At 62.1% G+C, this 14,078-nt stretch overlaps 2 protein-coding genes and 3 non-coding genes across 9 annotated transcripts; 1 reads left to right on the top strand and 4 right to left on the bottom strand.

Annotated features, from left to right (window-relative positions):
- Window positions 1-439: 439 nt before the first annotated feature.
- On the top strand, window positions 440-3,430 carry LOC139802178 (C-signal-like). The gene is made up of 6 exons (XM_071757063.1): window positions 440-592; window positions 1,399-1,450; window positions 1,630-1,817; window positions 1,901-2,059; window positions 2,176-2,286; window positions 3,283-3,430. Exons 1-6 carry the CDS (start codon window positions 455-457, stop codon window positions 3,394-3,396), a joined length of 762 nt encoding a protein of 253 aa, XP_071613164.1. The 5' UTR covers window positions 440-454; the 3' UTR covers window positions 3,397-3,430.
- A 2,310-nt stretch (window positions 3,431-5,740) lies between these two features.
- On the bottom strand, window positions 5,741-13,878 carry IL34 (interleukin 34). 5 transcript variants are annotated; one of them, XM_071757107.1, is made up of 7 exons: window positions 11,476-11,727; window positions 10,164-10,345; window positions 9,937-10,040; window positions 9,539-9,616; window positions 9,276-9,449; window positions 6,626-6,764; window positions 5,741-6,091 (listed from the first exon to the last, which is right to left on the bottom strand). In XM_071757107.1, the coding sequence occupies exons 2-7, from the start codon at window positions 10,195-10,197 to the stop codon at window positions 5,835-5,837; spliced, it is 786 nt and encodes a 261-aa protein (XP_071613208.1). In that variant the 5' UTR covers window positions 10,198-10,345; window positions 11,476-11,727; the 3' UTR covers window positions 5,741-5,834. The 5 variants fall into 5 exon arrangements, with proteins under 5 accessions (XP_071613208.1, XP_071613207.1, XP_071613204.1 ...); XM_071757106.1 differs by lacking the exon at window positions 11,476-11,727 and adding an exon at window positions 13,656-13,878 and having other exon boundaries at window positions 5,746-6,091; window positions 10,164-10,436; XM_071757103.1 differs by having other exon boundaries at window positions 5,746-6,091; window positions 10,164-10,436; window positions 11,476-11,612.
- Window positions 6,843-6,913, bottom strand: TRNAG-GCC (transfer RNA glycine (anticodon GCC)). The gene has a single exon. It is a non-coding gene; the product is annotated as a tRNA-Gly (tRNA).
- On the bottom strand, window positions 7,357-7,427 carry TRNAG-GCC (transfer RNA glycine (anticodon GCC)). Its single transcript has one exon. It is a non-coding gene; the product is annotated as a tRNA-Gly (tRNA).
- Window positions 8,815-8,885, bottom strand: TRNAG-GCC (transfer RNA glycine (anticodon GCC)). The gene has a single exon. It is a non-coding gene; the product is annotated as a tRNA-Gly (tRNA).
- Window positions 13,879-14,078: the final 200 nt, after the last annotated feature.

The raw sequence follows: 14,078 nt of genomic DNA, 5'->3' as shown, positions 1-14,078 counted from the left end.
TGGAGCCTTCTCTTCTCCAGGCTGAACCCCCCCAGCTCCCTCAGCCTGTCCTCACAGCAGAGGTGTTCCAGCCCCCTGAGCATTTTCCTGTCCCTCCTCTGGCCCCACTCCATCAGCTCCAAGTCCTTCCCGTCCTGAGGGCTCCAGACCTGGACACAACACCCCGGGTGAGGTCTCCCCAGAGCCAAGTGGCAGAATCCCCTCTCTCCAGCTGCTGGCCACATTTCTTTGGATGCAGCCCAGGTTGGGGTTGTCCCCAGGTTGGGGTCCCCCCTGGTCGTCCCCAGGATGGGCCAGGATGGGGTTGTTGGGCTGCTGGGGGTGCAGGCGGTATCCCCGACCCCACCCCAAGCCACCTCCACCCATCCCGGCAGCACCCGCGCTGCCGGAGCCTCCCCAATTTATTGCCAAACCTGCCAAACCCAGCAGGACCGGCTGCGGGGAGCAGGGGGGGATGGAGGGGCTGGGGGTGGGCAGCGTCCTCCTGACCGGCTGCGATGGGGGGGTGGGCCTGGGGCTGCTCAAGGGGCTGCTGGAGCAACCCAGCCCCCCCCGGCACATCTTTGCTGCTTGTCTGGACCCCCAGGGCAAGGTAGGGAAGGGCTGGGCTTGGGGCTGGGGCTGGGGCTGGGGGGAGGAGGGGAAAGCAGAGGTTTTAAATCAAAGAGGAGATTTAGGTGGGATGTTAGGAACAAGTTCTTTGCCATGAGGATGGGGGAACAAGGGCACAGGTTGCCCATGGCTGAGGCCTCATCCCTGCAGATATTCAAGGTGAGGCTTGAGGAGGCTCTGAGCAACCTGAGCTGGGTGAGGGTGTCCCTGCTGACTGCAGGGGGGTTGGGCTGGGTGACCCTTGGAGGTCCCTTCCTTCCAACCCAAATTATTCTGTGGTTCTATGAGAGGGGTGAGGGTCAGGCCCCAGGACAGGCTGGGAACCACAGTGTTTGGGGGTCTCACCACCAGCCCCCTCCCAGCTGGCTTTGGGGGGAGTGAGTGACAGTGAGAATAGCTTGGGGAAAAGGTGTTTGTTTTTATATTTATAACTATATTATTGTATGATATATATATTTATATAATACATATAATTATATTTCTAATTATATTATTTATATAAATTGGTTTGTTCTTCTTGGTGTAGGTAAGTGAAGGGGGGAGGGGGTGTCCAGGGAGGGGATTTGGCCATTGCTGCTGGGAACTCTGAAGCCACTGGAGGCTTTGAAGCCACCAAGAGCTTGGCAGGAGCAGAGCAGTGATGCCTCACCCCGAGTCACTCCCAGCCCAGCTGGTAGAAACCTGCCAGCACCAGCACCTGGTTCCAAACCTGGGGTGGCACTGGGACACTTCCCTGACAAGCTGTCCCCTCCCTGCCTGACACCAGCCCCCCCTTTCTCTCTGCAGGCTGTCAACGAGGTGGCTTTGGGCTTCCCCAATGTCATGGTCCTGCCTTTAGGTAGGTGTTGGGGTTGGGAGGGGATGAAGCCTCTTGGGATTTAATGCCATCCGTGGGTGGCTCCAGGAAATGCCACCCCAACAACTGGGTCACTCACTTTGGCTCAGCCCAGCCAGGAGCACGTTTGGTCACCAGGAGCTGCTTCCCAGATCCTCAAGGTCCCCCTTGTCCCTTTGCAGACGTGACAGACCCCAACAGCATCAAGGCAGCAGTGGGGAAGGTGCGGGAAGGGGTGGGGAGCTCTGGCCTCAACCTCCTGATCAACACCGTGGGCACCACACGCCGCAGCACCTTGGCCACAGAGACAGCTGAGAACATGACCATTGTCTACACCACCAACACCATCGGGCCCCTGCAGACAAGCCAGGTGAGGCCACAGGCCCCACAGGGTTGGGGAGGGGGGAAGAAGAAGGTGACACCCCAGCTCCTGTCCCCCCTCCACCTCCCCAGGCGTTCCTGCCCCTCCTGAAGGAGGCGGCCGAGGCTGAAGGGCAGAGTGGGATGAGCTGCAGGAGAGCTGCCATCGTCAACATCTCCAGCATCCTGGGCTCCATCCAGGCAGCTGAGGGCTGGGAGGAGAGGCAGGATGTCTGCTACCGCTGCAGCAAGGTACCACCACCAGGAGGAGGGGGGGAAGCTTGGGGGGTCACCTCCCGTGGGATCCCCCCCTCCTCCGGCCACGGCGGTGCCAAACCCTAAGGGTGGTGGTGGGGTTGTCCCCTCAGGCTGCTCTGAACATGCTCACCAAGTGCCTGGCCCTGGAGTATGGGGGCAGTGGGATCCTCTGTGTGTCTGTGGACCCTGGCTGTGTGACACCTCCCTTAGGGCAGGGGACGGTAAGTAATGGGAGCTCAGAGCCACCCTGCCTTGGCACAGCCCCAGGAACATCCCTGCCCAGGGGGATCCCTTCTCAGGAACAGCCCAGGTGCCTCTTCTAAGGAGCAACCCTTCCCACGGGCATCCCTTCCCACAGGCATCCCTTCCCATGGGCATCCTTTTCCATGGAAATCCCTTCCCACAAGCATCCCTTCCCACAGGCATCCCTTCCCATGGGCATCCTTTTCCATGGAAATCCCTTCCCACAGGCATCCCTTTCCACAGGCATCCCTTCCCATGGGCATCCCTTTCCATGGAAATCCCTTCCCACAGGCATCCCTTCCCATGGGTATCCATTCCCACGGGCATCCCTTTCCACAGGCATCCCTTCCTATTGGCATCCCTTTCCAGAGGCATCCCTTCCCATGGGTATCCATTCCCACAGGCATCCTTTTCCATGGGCATCCCTTCCCACAGGCATCCCTTTCCATGGTTATCCCTTCCCACAGGGATCTCTTCCCTGACAACCCTTCTGAAGGGCACCCTGTGCATCCCCTCAATCCTAGGGGAGCTGGGCCACCCCTGAAGCTCCACCCTCTCCTGAACCATCCCGTCTCCTCCCTATTTTTATTCCCTGGCCCATCCCAAACCCGTGTCAGTAGAGGGCACCCCGGCCCCATGCTCACCCCGGGGCTGCACCCAGCACCCCACACACCCCAGTTCCCTTTCTCCTCCCACCATACCAAGTTAGGGATAAGCAGCCTGGAGTGCCCAGGCCAGGCTCACCCCCCTGGCTGCCTTCTGGAGGGAATAAATAATTCACTTTTTTATATCTAGAACCATAAAGTTCACCTTCATCCTCCTCCCACCCCAATTAGGGATGATTAATTGACACAACTCAGGTGCTGGAGCATCACCTCCAGCTTCTCCCAACCCCTCCTCAGGCCAGGCTGGGGGTGCTGGGAGGAGGGGGGGTGCTTGGATTAATTTTTTTTTTTTGTCCTTGCATCTGGCAGGGTCCAGTGACAGTTGAGGAGAGCGTGCAGGGTGTCCTGAGGCTGCTGGCCAGGCTCTCAGCCACCAGCAATGGGACCTTCTGGGACTGGAGAGGGCAGAGCCTGCCCTGGTGATGCCACCCAGCTCAGTAAAGTTCATCCATTGCCATTTCCAGGCTTGGACTGGTTCTGTGGGGTGAGGGCAAGGACCCCGGGTTTTGGGAGGTGGGGGGCAAGAGCTGGGGATGAGTTGGGAATCATAGAAGGGTTTGAGTGGGAAGGGACCTGCAGTGAGCGGGGACATCTTTAGCTACCACAGAACTGTCACAGTTGGGAGAGACCTCAAAGATCCCCATGTCCAGCTGTCAATATCTTCTCCCTCCCAAATAAAAAATAGATTTATCAATACCTGTATCACCCACTGGAACAGGTCCTCAAGTGCCTCATCTGCATGGTTTTAAAATACCAACAGGGATGGTGACTCCACAACCTCCCTGGGCAACCTGGTCCAGTGCCTGAATACCTTCCCAGTAAAGAAATTCTTCCCAGTATCTGGTCTAAACCTCCCCTGGGGCAACTTCAGGCCATTTCCTCTGCTCCTATTATTATTTATTTCAGAGAGGAGCCCAACACCCACCTCCCTACAACCTCCTGTAAGGTAGAGAGCAATAAATAAGGTCTCTCCTCAGCCTCCTCCTCTCCAAACTCAACATTCCCAGTTTTCTCAGCCTCTCCTCACAGGACTTGTTCTCCAGACCCTTCCCCAGCTTGGGTCCCTTCTCTGAACTCTCTCCAGCCCCTCCACGTCCTTCTTGGAGTGAGGTGCCCAGAACTTGAGATGCAGCCTCACCAATGGTGAGCACAGGGGCACCATCCCTTCCCTTTTCCTGCTGGCCACACCATAGCTGACACAAGCCAGGATGCTGGTGGCCTTCTTGGCCACCTGGCCACACTACTGCCTCATATTCAGCCATTTGTCCACCAGCACCCCCAGGTCCTTTTCTTCCTGGCAGTTTTCCAGCCACTCCTGTAGCATTCCATGGGTTTGTTGTCACCAAAGTGCAGGACTGAGCACTTGCCCTGTTAAACCTCATTTTACTGACCTTGGCCCACTGGCCCAGCCTGGCCAGGTCCAGGTCCCTCTGCAGAACCTTCCTACCCTCAAGCAGATCAACACTCCCACCACCAACTTGGTGTCATCTACAAACTTCCTGAGGAACCACTCAGTCCCCACATCCAGAGCATTCATGGAGATATTGAACAGGACTGACCCCAAAACTGAGCCCTGGGGGACACCACTGGGGAGCAGCTGCCAACTGGATCCAGCTACAACTCCAACTCTCTGGCCCTGGCCCTGTAGCCAATTTTTACCCCAGTTTTTATCCTTGTCTATGCCAAATCAGGTTGCTGGGAGACCCATCAAACCTGACACTGAATGGCTACAGGGATGGGGCCTCCAGAACCTCAAGGGTGGGAAGGATGATCTGAGAGTGTCCCTGAATCCCAGCACCATCCCCTGGGCATCTTCCAGGCAGGTCTGGCTACAGCCCTGCTCTGTGGCCATAACCAATGGCTTGGTTGGTGGCCTGTGGAGACCAGAGACCCTCTGCACAACTCCAAAACCCTGGAGCATCCTTCCAAGAGCCCAGCAGAGCCCAGCAGCCCAAAAGCAGTCAGCTTCTCCATACCCATCCCAAGGATTCTGGTTTGTTTGGGTTTTTTTTTTTTTTTTTTTTTTTTGCTGCTGCTACAAGACCAGCTCCTCCTTTTCCAGCAGCTGAAGGTTTCAGAGCAGGGACATCCTAAGCCCTAGGTTTGTCTCCTGGGAGCTCAGCAACCCGGGGATGTCTCTGGGAGCTCAGCAGCCTTTGGCAACACGAAGCAGTTGGCATTTTGGAAGCCCTCCCCCAAAAAAGGGACCGGAAAACCCAAATTATTGCAACATCTCAAGTGGGCACTTGGTCTGGAGACACTTTGGGGAGGCTGGAGCCCAGCCCTTTGCCACAGGGGCACCCTGGGAAGCTCGTCCAGGGTCATTTTGCTGGGGCAGCTTCAGTTTTCCCACACTGGAGGAGGATGGGGGAACTGTTCCCACGCTTGACTCGAGGGAGAGGGTGGTGGGAGCCTGACCCTGGGGGCTTGGCCAAGGCCAGGTGGGTGTCCTGAGCACCCAGGGATTATTGGTGGAAGCCAGAAGGGACCTTTATCCAGGGGTAGGTGACAACTGATGGGCTTTATGTGAGCTGTGTGTGGGTTTTAGATAAACAGGAACCTCCCCTAAGCATGGGAGGGCGTGGGAGGGAGGAAGAAGAAGAAAAAAAGAATAAGACAAAGAAGACAAACAAAAAGAAAAATAATGAGTGAAAAGAAGAAAAAGAAGAAGTAGAAAAGAAGAAGAAAAAGAACGGAAGACAAGAAGTAGAAAAGAAGAAGAAAAGAAGGAGAAAAGAAGAACAAGAACAAAAAGAAGAACAAGCAGAAGACGTCCTTGCACCCTCTGGTCGCAGCCTCACCTACTCACTCTCTAAGCAATTAATACAGCAATTAAGAGCTCTAATGGGTGATTAAGGTAATCACCTAAGGCGGGGAGGGGGAGGCAGCCCCCCCAGCCCCTCCACCCGCCCCGCCAAGCCCAACCAACACATCCAGATGTTTCCCAATGGTCGGGAGTGATGGAGGCGGCTCGGGGGGATCCCTAAGTGGGGATGAATGTCCGTGTGTCTGTCCCCACCTCCCCGCCAAGGCAGGGAGGCCCAGAAAGAGGAGGCGAGTGGGTTTTTCCTGGGGGTGGGGGCTTTATTGGGGGTGAGATCGGAGGCTGGAGGCTGAGCTGCAACACGAGGGAATTAACGGGTGTTTAATGAAAGCGGAGGCAAAAAAAAAAAAAAAAAAAAAATACACACGGAGAGAACGGGACGGGGTTGGCGATGCCCCGGCCCCCGTTGCGGGCAGGGATGGACAGAATGCTCCCCCCCCAGCCCCTGCAGCCGGCAGCCGCCTGAAACGGGGGGGTCCTCCCAGTCTCCCCCCCCCAGAAGGTGCCTGGATGTTCGGATGGGGCCGACCCCCGCGGCCCCACAGTCCTGGAGGAGGTGGAATCTCTCCCTCCCACCTCATGCATCCTCCTTAGGGACCCCCCAAGGGTGTCAGGGGACGGGGGAGGCAGAGCAGAAGCAGCATCCCAAGCTCCAGGGCAAGGAGAAGGCATCGAGCGAGGGGGCTTCTGCAGCGTTAGGTGAACTCCCACCGACCTGGGCAGAGGGCACAGGGGTCACCGCGTGGGACAGGACCTCCCACGCGTGGCACCTCTGCTCCCCGAGGTGTGTTTCCCACACCCCCCTCCCCTCCCCCGTCCCCCACTCACAGGGAGTCCCGTAGAGCATCCTCATCACCCTGAGGCTGTTGTCCAGCAGCGCCTTGGGGCGCACAGGCTTCAGCTGCCTCTCGGCACCCGCGCTGTGGAGCAGCTTCACCAGGTCGGCCACCACTGCCTCCACGTCCGTCTGCAGGGGACAGGGCACCAGGTTGTCACCGAGGTCCCCCAGGGTGCAAAAAAAACCCCAAAAGAGCTCTGCTGTTGTTGCATTGGCCGGGAATCGAACCCGGGCCTCCCGCGTGGCAGGCGAGAATTCTACCACTGAACCACCAATGCCAGGTGTGGGGCACCCCACGGCCCCACCCCACGGCCCCAGCCCACGGACACAGCCCACGGCCCCACGGCCAGCGCGGTGGCTGCGCTGCCACCAAGCCCAGAGACCCTCATTGTCCCCCAGCCGGGGGCACACGAGCTGCCCCTGAGCCACGGAACTGCCACCCAGCCAGGGACAGCACTGCCACCAGAGCAGGGCCCTGAGCCAGGGCCCCCTTTGCCACGGAGCCAGGGACACTGAGTGCCACCAACCCAGTGTCTCCCAATGCCCCTGAGACAGTGGCACTGGCTGCCACCAAGCTGAGGCTGCTAAATATCCCCAGGCAGCCTCTGCCACCAAGGTCACCCCTGGGAACACCGCGGCAGCCCCCAGGGTCCCTCCCCCTCCAGGTGACACCAGGGTGCAAAAAAAAAAAACCCCAAAAACACAACTGGGCAGCATGTGTTGCATTGGCCAGGAATTGAACCCGGGCCTCCCGCGTGGCAGGCGAGAATTCTACCACTGAACCACCAATGCCAGGCGTGGGGCACCCCACGGACACAGCCCACGGACACACCCCACGGACACACCCCACGGACACAGCCCATGGACACAGCCCACACCCCACACCCACGGCCGGGTGGGTGCAGCAAGAAGGGGACCCCCCCAGACAGCTCTGATGCTGGGGCTCCAGCCTCTCCCTGCTGCCTCTGACACCCCCTCCAGCCAGGGCAGTTCTCAGCAGCTCCAGAGTTCACGTCAGGACAAGGCCTCAGCAGGGCTGCACACCCTGCCCCACGGCACGGGACGCCCCGGACACACTTTGGGTTCCCCCTGGAGATCCGGCTGGGACAGATCACCCCCCACCCAGCACCCAAAGGCAGCTCCCCCGGGTGCAGCAGCTCCCCACGGCCTCAGCAGCCCACGGAGCCCACATCACGTGGGGGTCTGGGGGCTCTGGAGGTTTAGGGCAGGACAAGGGCTGCACTGCCAGAAACAAACCCCGGGGCTTTGGGGACCTGAGCCACCCCTGCCAGGTGTGGGGCTGCCCCAGGGCTCCATGGCCTGGGCACCCCTGAGAGGAGCCAGCACTCTCTCCACTGCTCCTGAGACAGTGTCCCTCAGTGCCACCAAGCTGCTCACCCTCACTGCCACCCAGGCATGGACACTCCCTGCCACCAAGCCAATGTCCCTTAGAGTCACAGAATGTCAGGGGCTGGAAGGGACCTCTGGAGCTCATCCAGTCCAACCCCCCTGCCCCAGCAGGGTCACACAGGGCAGGACACACAGAACACATCCAGGGGGGTTGGAAAGGCTCCAGAGAAGGAGACTCCACAACCTCTCTGGGCAGCCTGGGCCAGGGCTCCCTCACCCTCACCCTCAACAAGTTTCTCCTCATGCTGAGCTGGAGCTTCCTATGTTCCAGTTTCAACCCATGATTCTCTGTCCTATTCCTGGGCACCACAGAACAGAGATTGGCCCCTTCCCCTTGCCCCCCACCCCTCAGATATTTATGGACACTCATAAGGTCCCCTCTCAGCCTTCTCTTCTCCAGGCTGAACAGCCCCAGGGCTCTCAGTCTTTCCTCACAGCAGAGATGTTTCAGTCCCTTCACCTTCCTCGTAGCTCTCCCTTGGGTCTCTCCAGGAGATCCCTCAGTAGATCCAGCAGATCCCTGTCTCTCTTGACCTGGGGACTCCCTTCCTGCCAGCCACAGAGATGCTCACTGTCCCCACACCAGGTCCTCTCCCTGTCCCCAGCATGCCAGCAAGGCCGGGGCACTCCCCACAGAGCCCACGCTCCCAGCTGTGGAGGCTGAGCAGCCATGAGGGGGACAAGGGGACAGCGGCGCCTTGGGGAGCAACCTCTGGGCCCAAGCTCAGGCACCCCGAGGTGTCCCCAGGGTACCAAAAGGTGTGGGTGCTGCATTGGCCGGGAATCGAACCCGGGCCTCCCGCGTGGCAGGCGAGAATTCTACCACTGAACCACCAATGCCAGGTGTGAGGCACCCCACGGGGGCACCCCACACCCCACGGACACACCCCACGGACACAGCCCACAGACACAGCCCCCACCCCACAGACACACCCCACACCCCACGGACACACCCCACGGACACAGCCCACACCCCACAGACACACCCCACAGCCCATGGACACACCCTACACCTCACAGACACACCCCACGGACACACCCCACAGCCAGGCTGTCACCCTCTGTCCCCCCCATTCCAGAGGGTGTGTGGGTAGGGGCAGCCTTCCCACCAGACCCCCACGCAGGTGGGTTGGGTGGGCAGGGGGTGCTTGCACCCAGCACCCCTGCGAGGAGCCTGCAAAGCCGGGAGGGGCCAGAGGGGTCCCGGGAGGGGCCCGGGGCTCTCCCCACCTGCTGGTATTTGCTGTACTCCTCGCCAAGGGCATCGAAGAGCTGTCCCAGCTCCCGGGTGTAGTTCCAAGAGGGATGCTGCTCCGGCAGCACCCGGCGGATCCGCAGCAGGGCCTGGGAGCTGACGTGGAACCAGAGGTACCGCAGAGCTGCCTCCGACACCTTCCCGGTGCGCTGCGTGGGAGAGAGGGTGACCCGGGTGACACCTCTGTGGGGTTTCTGCAGTGTCCCCTTTATGGGGATGTCCCCTGTCCCCGGCTTACCAGGCGGGAGATGTTGGATGGCCTCAGCACCTCTTCATACTGGACGTGGAGTGTGTAATCGATGGGGAAGTTGTGTTTCTGGAAAGGAGAGGAGCAAAGGGGCTGGCAGCAAGGTGACAGGGACATCCCTACCAGCGTGGCATGAAGCGGTGGGAAAGCCCTTTGAGGCCCTGGGAAAGCCCTCTGATGTGTCCACCAGCAGAAGCAAGCTGCTCGAGGAGCCATTTGGCACCAGTAGAAAAAAATCAAAAATACACCCCTCAGCTCCTGCCTCTGTGTGTCCTTGTCCCCCACCCCTGGAGCAAACCTGGCCTTTGCGATGCCACCTGTTCCCACCCACCCTAACCCTAACCCTCCCCCCCAAAAAAAAAACAACAAACCCCACAGCTGGGGGTTACCATGTACTGCAGGCGCATCTCATACTGCAGCTTGTCCTGGAGCAGGCGGGTCAGCTCGCACTCTCCCGGCGCTGCAGCCTCCAGCCCCAGCACGGTCAGGACACCTGAGACATCGAAAGCCAGCAGGATGTCACACCCCCCCGCCTCCCCGTCCTCCTTGGGGACACTCCCCGAGGCTGTCCTGCTCACCACCCCCCTCCCCAGCCCCGTCCCTGGGCTGTACTCACACAGCACGGCCGCGTAGCTTTTCTGCTGCTGCATGGTGACGGCGGCGGAGCCCCGGGATGCGCCTACATGGCCGGAGCTGGCCGGGAGCCTCCTGGGCACTGGTGGACGTGGAGAGGTGACAAGGGACAGGCGCGGGCCCCGGGCGCTGGGCTGCTCTCCGGTAGCCCCTGGCGGTTGCCCCCTGCCATGGATGGGGGGTCAGTCCCCCTCCCCGGCCATCCCTGCTGGCTCCTCCTCTCCGGCAGGTCCCGGGGCCATCCCAGAGAGGGGATCTGGGGGGAGAGAGCCCCGGCTGCAGCCCCAGGGAGGGCACCCGCTCCGGCACCCACCTCCAGCACCCACCCTGGCACCCGCTCGCCCCACCTCGGCCCCGGGTGGCCCCCCCAGGGCTACAGGTAGCCCTGGAGCCGTGAACGCCCGTGGCCCACTGTGGGCTGGGCTTCCAGAGCTTCCCCCCCGGTGACACCCCCGGGGCGTTTCCAGGGCCTGGGGACCGAGGGGGAGGGGGGGCCTCGCAGCCCAGCGGTGTTATCCCAGCAATGAGTTTGTGCGGGCTCAGCAGGAGCCCCGCCAAGGAGTGCTGGGAGACTGGGCTGGCGTGGGTACCCACGCGGAGGGACGTGTCCTGAGTTCCCAAGCCCGTGTGAAGGGGCTGGCCTGTGTCCCCATCCTGTCACACCACAGGAAGGGGACCACAGTGTGTGACTGCACCGTGTCCCCGCACGACAGGGGAAGTCCTGTGTCCCCACATGCGTGGCACCAGAAGGGGCCATGTCATGCTCCAGGGCACGAGGGGTCCCTGCTGTGTCGCCACACTACGTCTCAGGGGAAGGCGACCATACCATGTCCCCGTCCCGCGTCCCCATCCAAAGGGGGCCGTCCCATGCGCCCACCCCATATCCCCACGTGAAGAGACCCGCGTGTCCCGTCCCCACGCCACGTCCCAGGCAGGGGAAGGCAGCCGTGCCATGTCTCCATGCCATGTCCCCACACGGGGGCCATGCCGTGACGCCATGCCGTGTCCCCAGCCCACGTCTCCACGCGAAGAGACCCGCGTGCCAGGTCCCCGTGCCGTGCCCGCCACACGGGGGCCACGCCGTGTCCCTGTGCCGTGTCCCCACACGGGGGCCACGCCGTGTCCCTAACACCGTGTCCCCACGGCAAGGGCCCCGCGTGCCGTGGCCCCGCGCCATGTCCCCAAGCGAACGCGGCCGGGCCGTGTCCCCACGCCGTGTCTCCACGCGGGGCCGCGCGTCACCAGCAGCCCTCCCCTCCGCTCCATCCCCCCGCCCCGGTTTCCCCCCACCTCACCTGGTCCGCGGGTCCCCCCGGGCGCTGTTGCTGGCACTGACCGGGCCCTGCCCGCGCTTCCCGGGAGCGGGCGGGGGGCGGCGGCGCGGGAGGGGCGCGGGCGGGGCGGTGGCGGGGGCCGGCCGGGAGCGGGGACCGAGCGACCGCCCCGCACCCACCGGGCACGGCCCCGCCCGGCCCCGACGCGGATGCTCGGTTGCCACGGCCGTGGGGGTGTCCCTGGGGTACTCGACTAACCGAGCCTCCTGGGTCCCTCCTTGCTCCTCGGGGTGTCCGGCTACCCCAGTTAGGTGCTCCCCAGATGCTCAGCCAGCCCAGCTGGGTGTCCCCGCGGTGCTTGGCTACCCCGGCTGGGTGTACACAGGGTGCTGGGGTGCCGGCTGCCTCCAGGGTGCTCAGCTAACCCACCCAGGTCTCCCTCGGTTCTTGGCTGTCCCCAAGTTGTTGGGTGCTCTGCAGGTGCTCAGCCAGCCCAGCTGGGTGTCCTGAGGGTGCTTGGCCGGCCCAGCTCCCTGCCCACAAGGTGCTCGGCTAAGCCCCCCAGTTCCCTGCCTGCTCCTTGGGGTGCTCAGCTACCCCACTTGGGTGCTTTGCAGGTGCTCAGCCCACCCAGCTGGGTGTCCCCCGGGGTGCTCAGCCACCCCCTTGCATGCCCTCTCCTCCTTAGGGTGCTGGGCCAGCCCTGCAGACCTGCACAACCCCCCAGGTACTCCCCCAGCCCCACTGAGGGGGGGTAGCTCCCCAGAGTGCACACGCAGGGGGTCCCCACTCCCCCAGCACCAGCACCCCCACCCCGCCAGGCTCCCCGGGGTGGGTGTCCCAGGATGCTCCCTGGGCTGGGCACCCATCGGCACATTTTAGGGCACCCATGGATGCCAGCCCAGCACTCCCCAGCCCGTGTCTGTGCTCTGGGCAGGAAAAGGTGCCCAGAGCCACCTCCGGGGGTGAGGTGGGGGGGTCCCAGCCTGTCCTGGGCCCAGCTGGACTGCCTCTGGCACCAGCCCCCCTTGTTTCTCGGGATGCTTCAGAGCTGAACCCCTGCCAGCAGCAGGAGATGGGGGGGGGGAGGGGGGGAAGGACGACATGGGACACTGTCCTGCCTCCCCCCACTCAAAGATCCCCTTGGGGGAGAGCTGGAGGCTGCCGGGCTGTCCAAGGTAGGAAGGCAGCTATCAAAGAGTGGGTCAGCTCCCAGGGAAAGGCGTGGGAAGGAATGTGCTTCTGCGTGGAGAGCACTGGGATTCCCCTGGCATGGAGTCAGGCGTTCTCCTGCCAACCCCCCAGCCCCTCCCGGGCCCATCGGCTGCAGGGCACTGTCCCACCCCCCCCTCCTCCAGCGCCGGGCTAAGGGCAGGATGCTCGGCTCCCAGCAGGGACAGGAGCTGCCACAGCCCCTCGCTCAGGTGTCTGGCGCAGGGATTTTGCCCCCATCTGCTGCCAGGAGGAAGCCATTTAACTGCGTTCCCTGCCCCCGGGAGGCGGGACGGGGAGAGGAGGAAGAGGTGAAGCGCAGGACAGTGCTGGAAGAGGGAGTTGCCCCTGGAAATCACCGCTGGTGCCAGCCCAAGGCAGGGCTTTGCTCCCAGGCAGTAGCAGGAGCCCAGCACCTTGTGGGGGTCTGGGCAGCACCTAAGTTGAGCCCCCAGCTTGGAATCCCCCAGGCAGAGGGGGTCTGGGGGCTGAGCCTGCTCCTGGGGCAGCCCAGATTCCTCCAGCCCCTCCCCAGGCTTTGCCTTGTGCTGGAGGCAAAGTAAACCTGGTGCCTGGGAACAGTTTGGGAACACCCTAAGGCACCCCTCGACTGGGATTTCAACCTTAGGACTGTCACACCAAGTCCTGCTGGAACTCCCCTTGGGAGGGTTCCCGGCTCCAGCTGGGGCTGCACCTTGCAGAGACGGGTGGGGAATGCAAGGAGCAGGGGGTGGGAACCCCTCAGCCCATCACAGGACAGGCTGGATGCCATCACCTTCAAGTGAGGGATTTGTGGCTCCTCGGGAAGGGCAGGCAAAGCCCTTCATCCCCCCGGGAAAGGAGGGGTGGGGCGGGTGCCACATGGGAACCAAAGGGCACAAAGCAAAGAGCAGGAAGCTGTGAAGGAGAGGGCAGGAGGGCACCTCCACCCTCCTCACCCCCTGCTGGAGAAGGAACACAGAGGCTGTCAGTGGCCCAGGGCCACTCACCTTCCTGAGCCACGGGTGGGAGAGGTCAGGCCCCTTCGAGGATGTCTTACACCCAGGGAGGTCCCCGGCTGGGCACGGGGAGGCCAGGGACCAAAGCAGGTCCTGAAGCACCTGCTGCACGGATGAGCTGCCAGAAGCAACCTCCCCATCCATCCTGGAGCCAACCACTCCTCCTGTGGGAGCTGCAGCTGCTCCTCTGAGCACCAGAAGGAGCCTTGAGCTCCAGCCGTGCCCTAGAAGCACAAGAGGGGAAAGACCCTTTCCTCCTACCCACCCCTTCTCCACAGACCCCGTTGTGTGTCCTCACACTGCTGGGCTCAGGGCCAACACCTGCAGGGCCACAGCCCGGCCCCCAGCACCCTGGCAGGGCACGGGGTTGAGGGTGTGCACGTTTCTGTCCTCTCCTCCACCCCTTCTGCTCCC

The sequence above is a fragment of the Heliangelus exortis genome, chromosome 13 (genome assembly GCF_036169615.1).
Source record: "Heliangelus exortis chromosome 13, bHelExo1.hap1, whole genome shotgun sequence".
NCBI lineage: Eukaryota > Metazoa > Chordata > Aves > Apodiformes > Trochilidae > Heliangelus > Heliangelus exortis.
Note: the sequence above shows the minus strand (reverse complement) of the source record. Positions and strands in the feature narration are given on the sequence as shown.

What these genes read in the sequence shown, in the direction of transcription:
- LOC139802178 (XM_071757063.1), top strand. Translation starts at nt 455, where the DNA reads ATGGAGGGGCTGGGGGTGGGCAGCGTCCTCCTGACCGGCTGCGATGGG. An exon ending in GTCTGGACCCCCAGGGCAAG is followed by an intron (nt 593 to 1,398) that starts GTAGGGAAGGGC and finishes TTCTCTCTGCAG; the next exon opens with GCTGTCAACGAGGTGGCTTT. An exon ending in CTCCCTTAGGGCAGGGGACG is followed by an intron (nt 2,287 to 3,282) that starts GTAAGTAATGGG and finishes TGCATCTGGCAG; the next exon opens with GGTCCAGTGACAGTTGAGGA.
- IL34 (XM_071757106.1), bottom strand. Translation starts at nt 10,197, where the DNA reads ATGCAGCAGCAGAAAAGCTACGCGGCCGTGCTGT. An exon ending in CATCCAACATCTCCCGCCTG is followed by an intron (nt 9,450 to 9,538) that starts GTAAGCCGGGGA and finishes TCTCCCACGCAG; the next exon opens with CGCACCGGGAAGGTGTCGGA. An exon ending in GATGCTCTACGGGACTCCCT is followed by an intron (nt 6,092 to 6,625) that starts GTGAGTGGGGGA and finishes CTCGTGTTGCAG; the next exon opens with CTCAGCCTCCAGCCTCCGAT.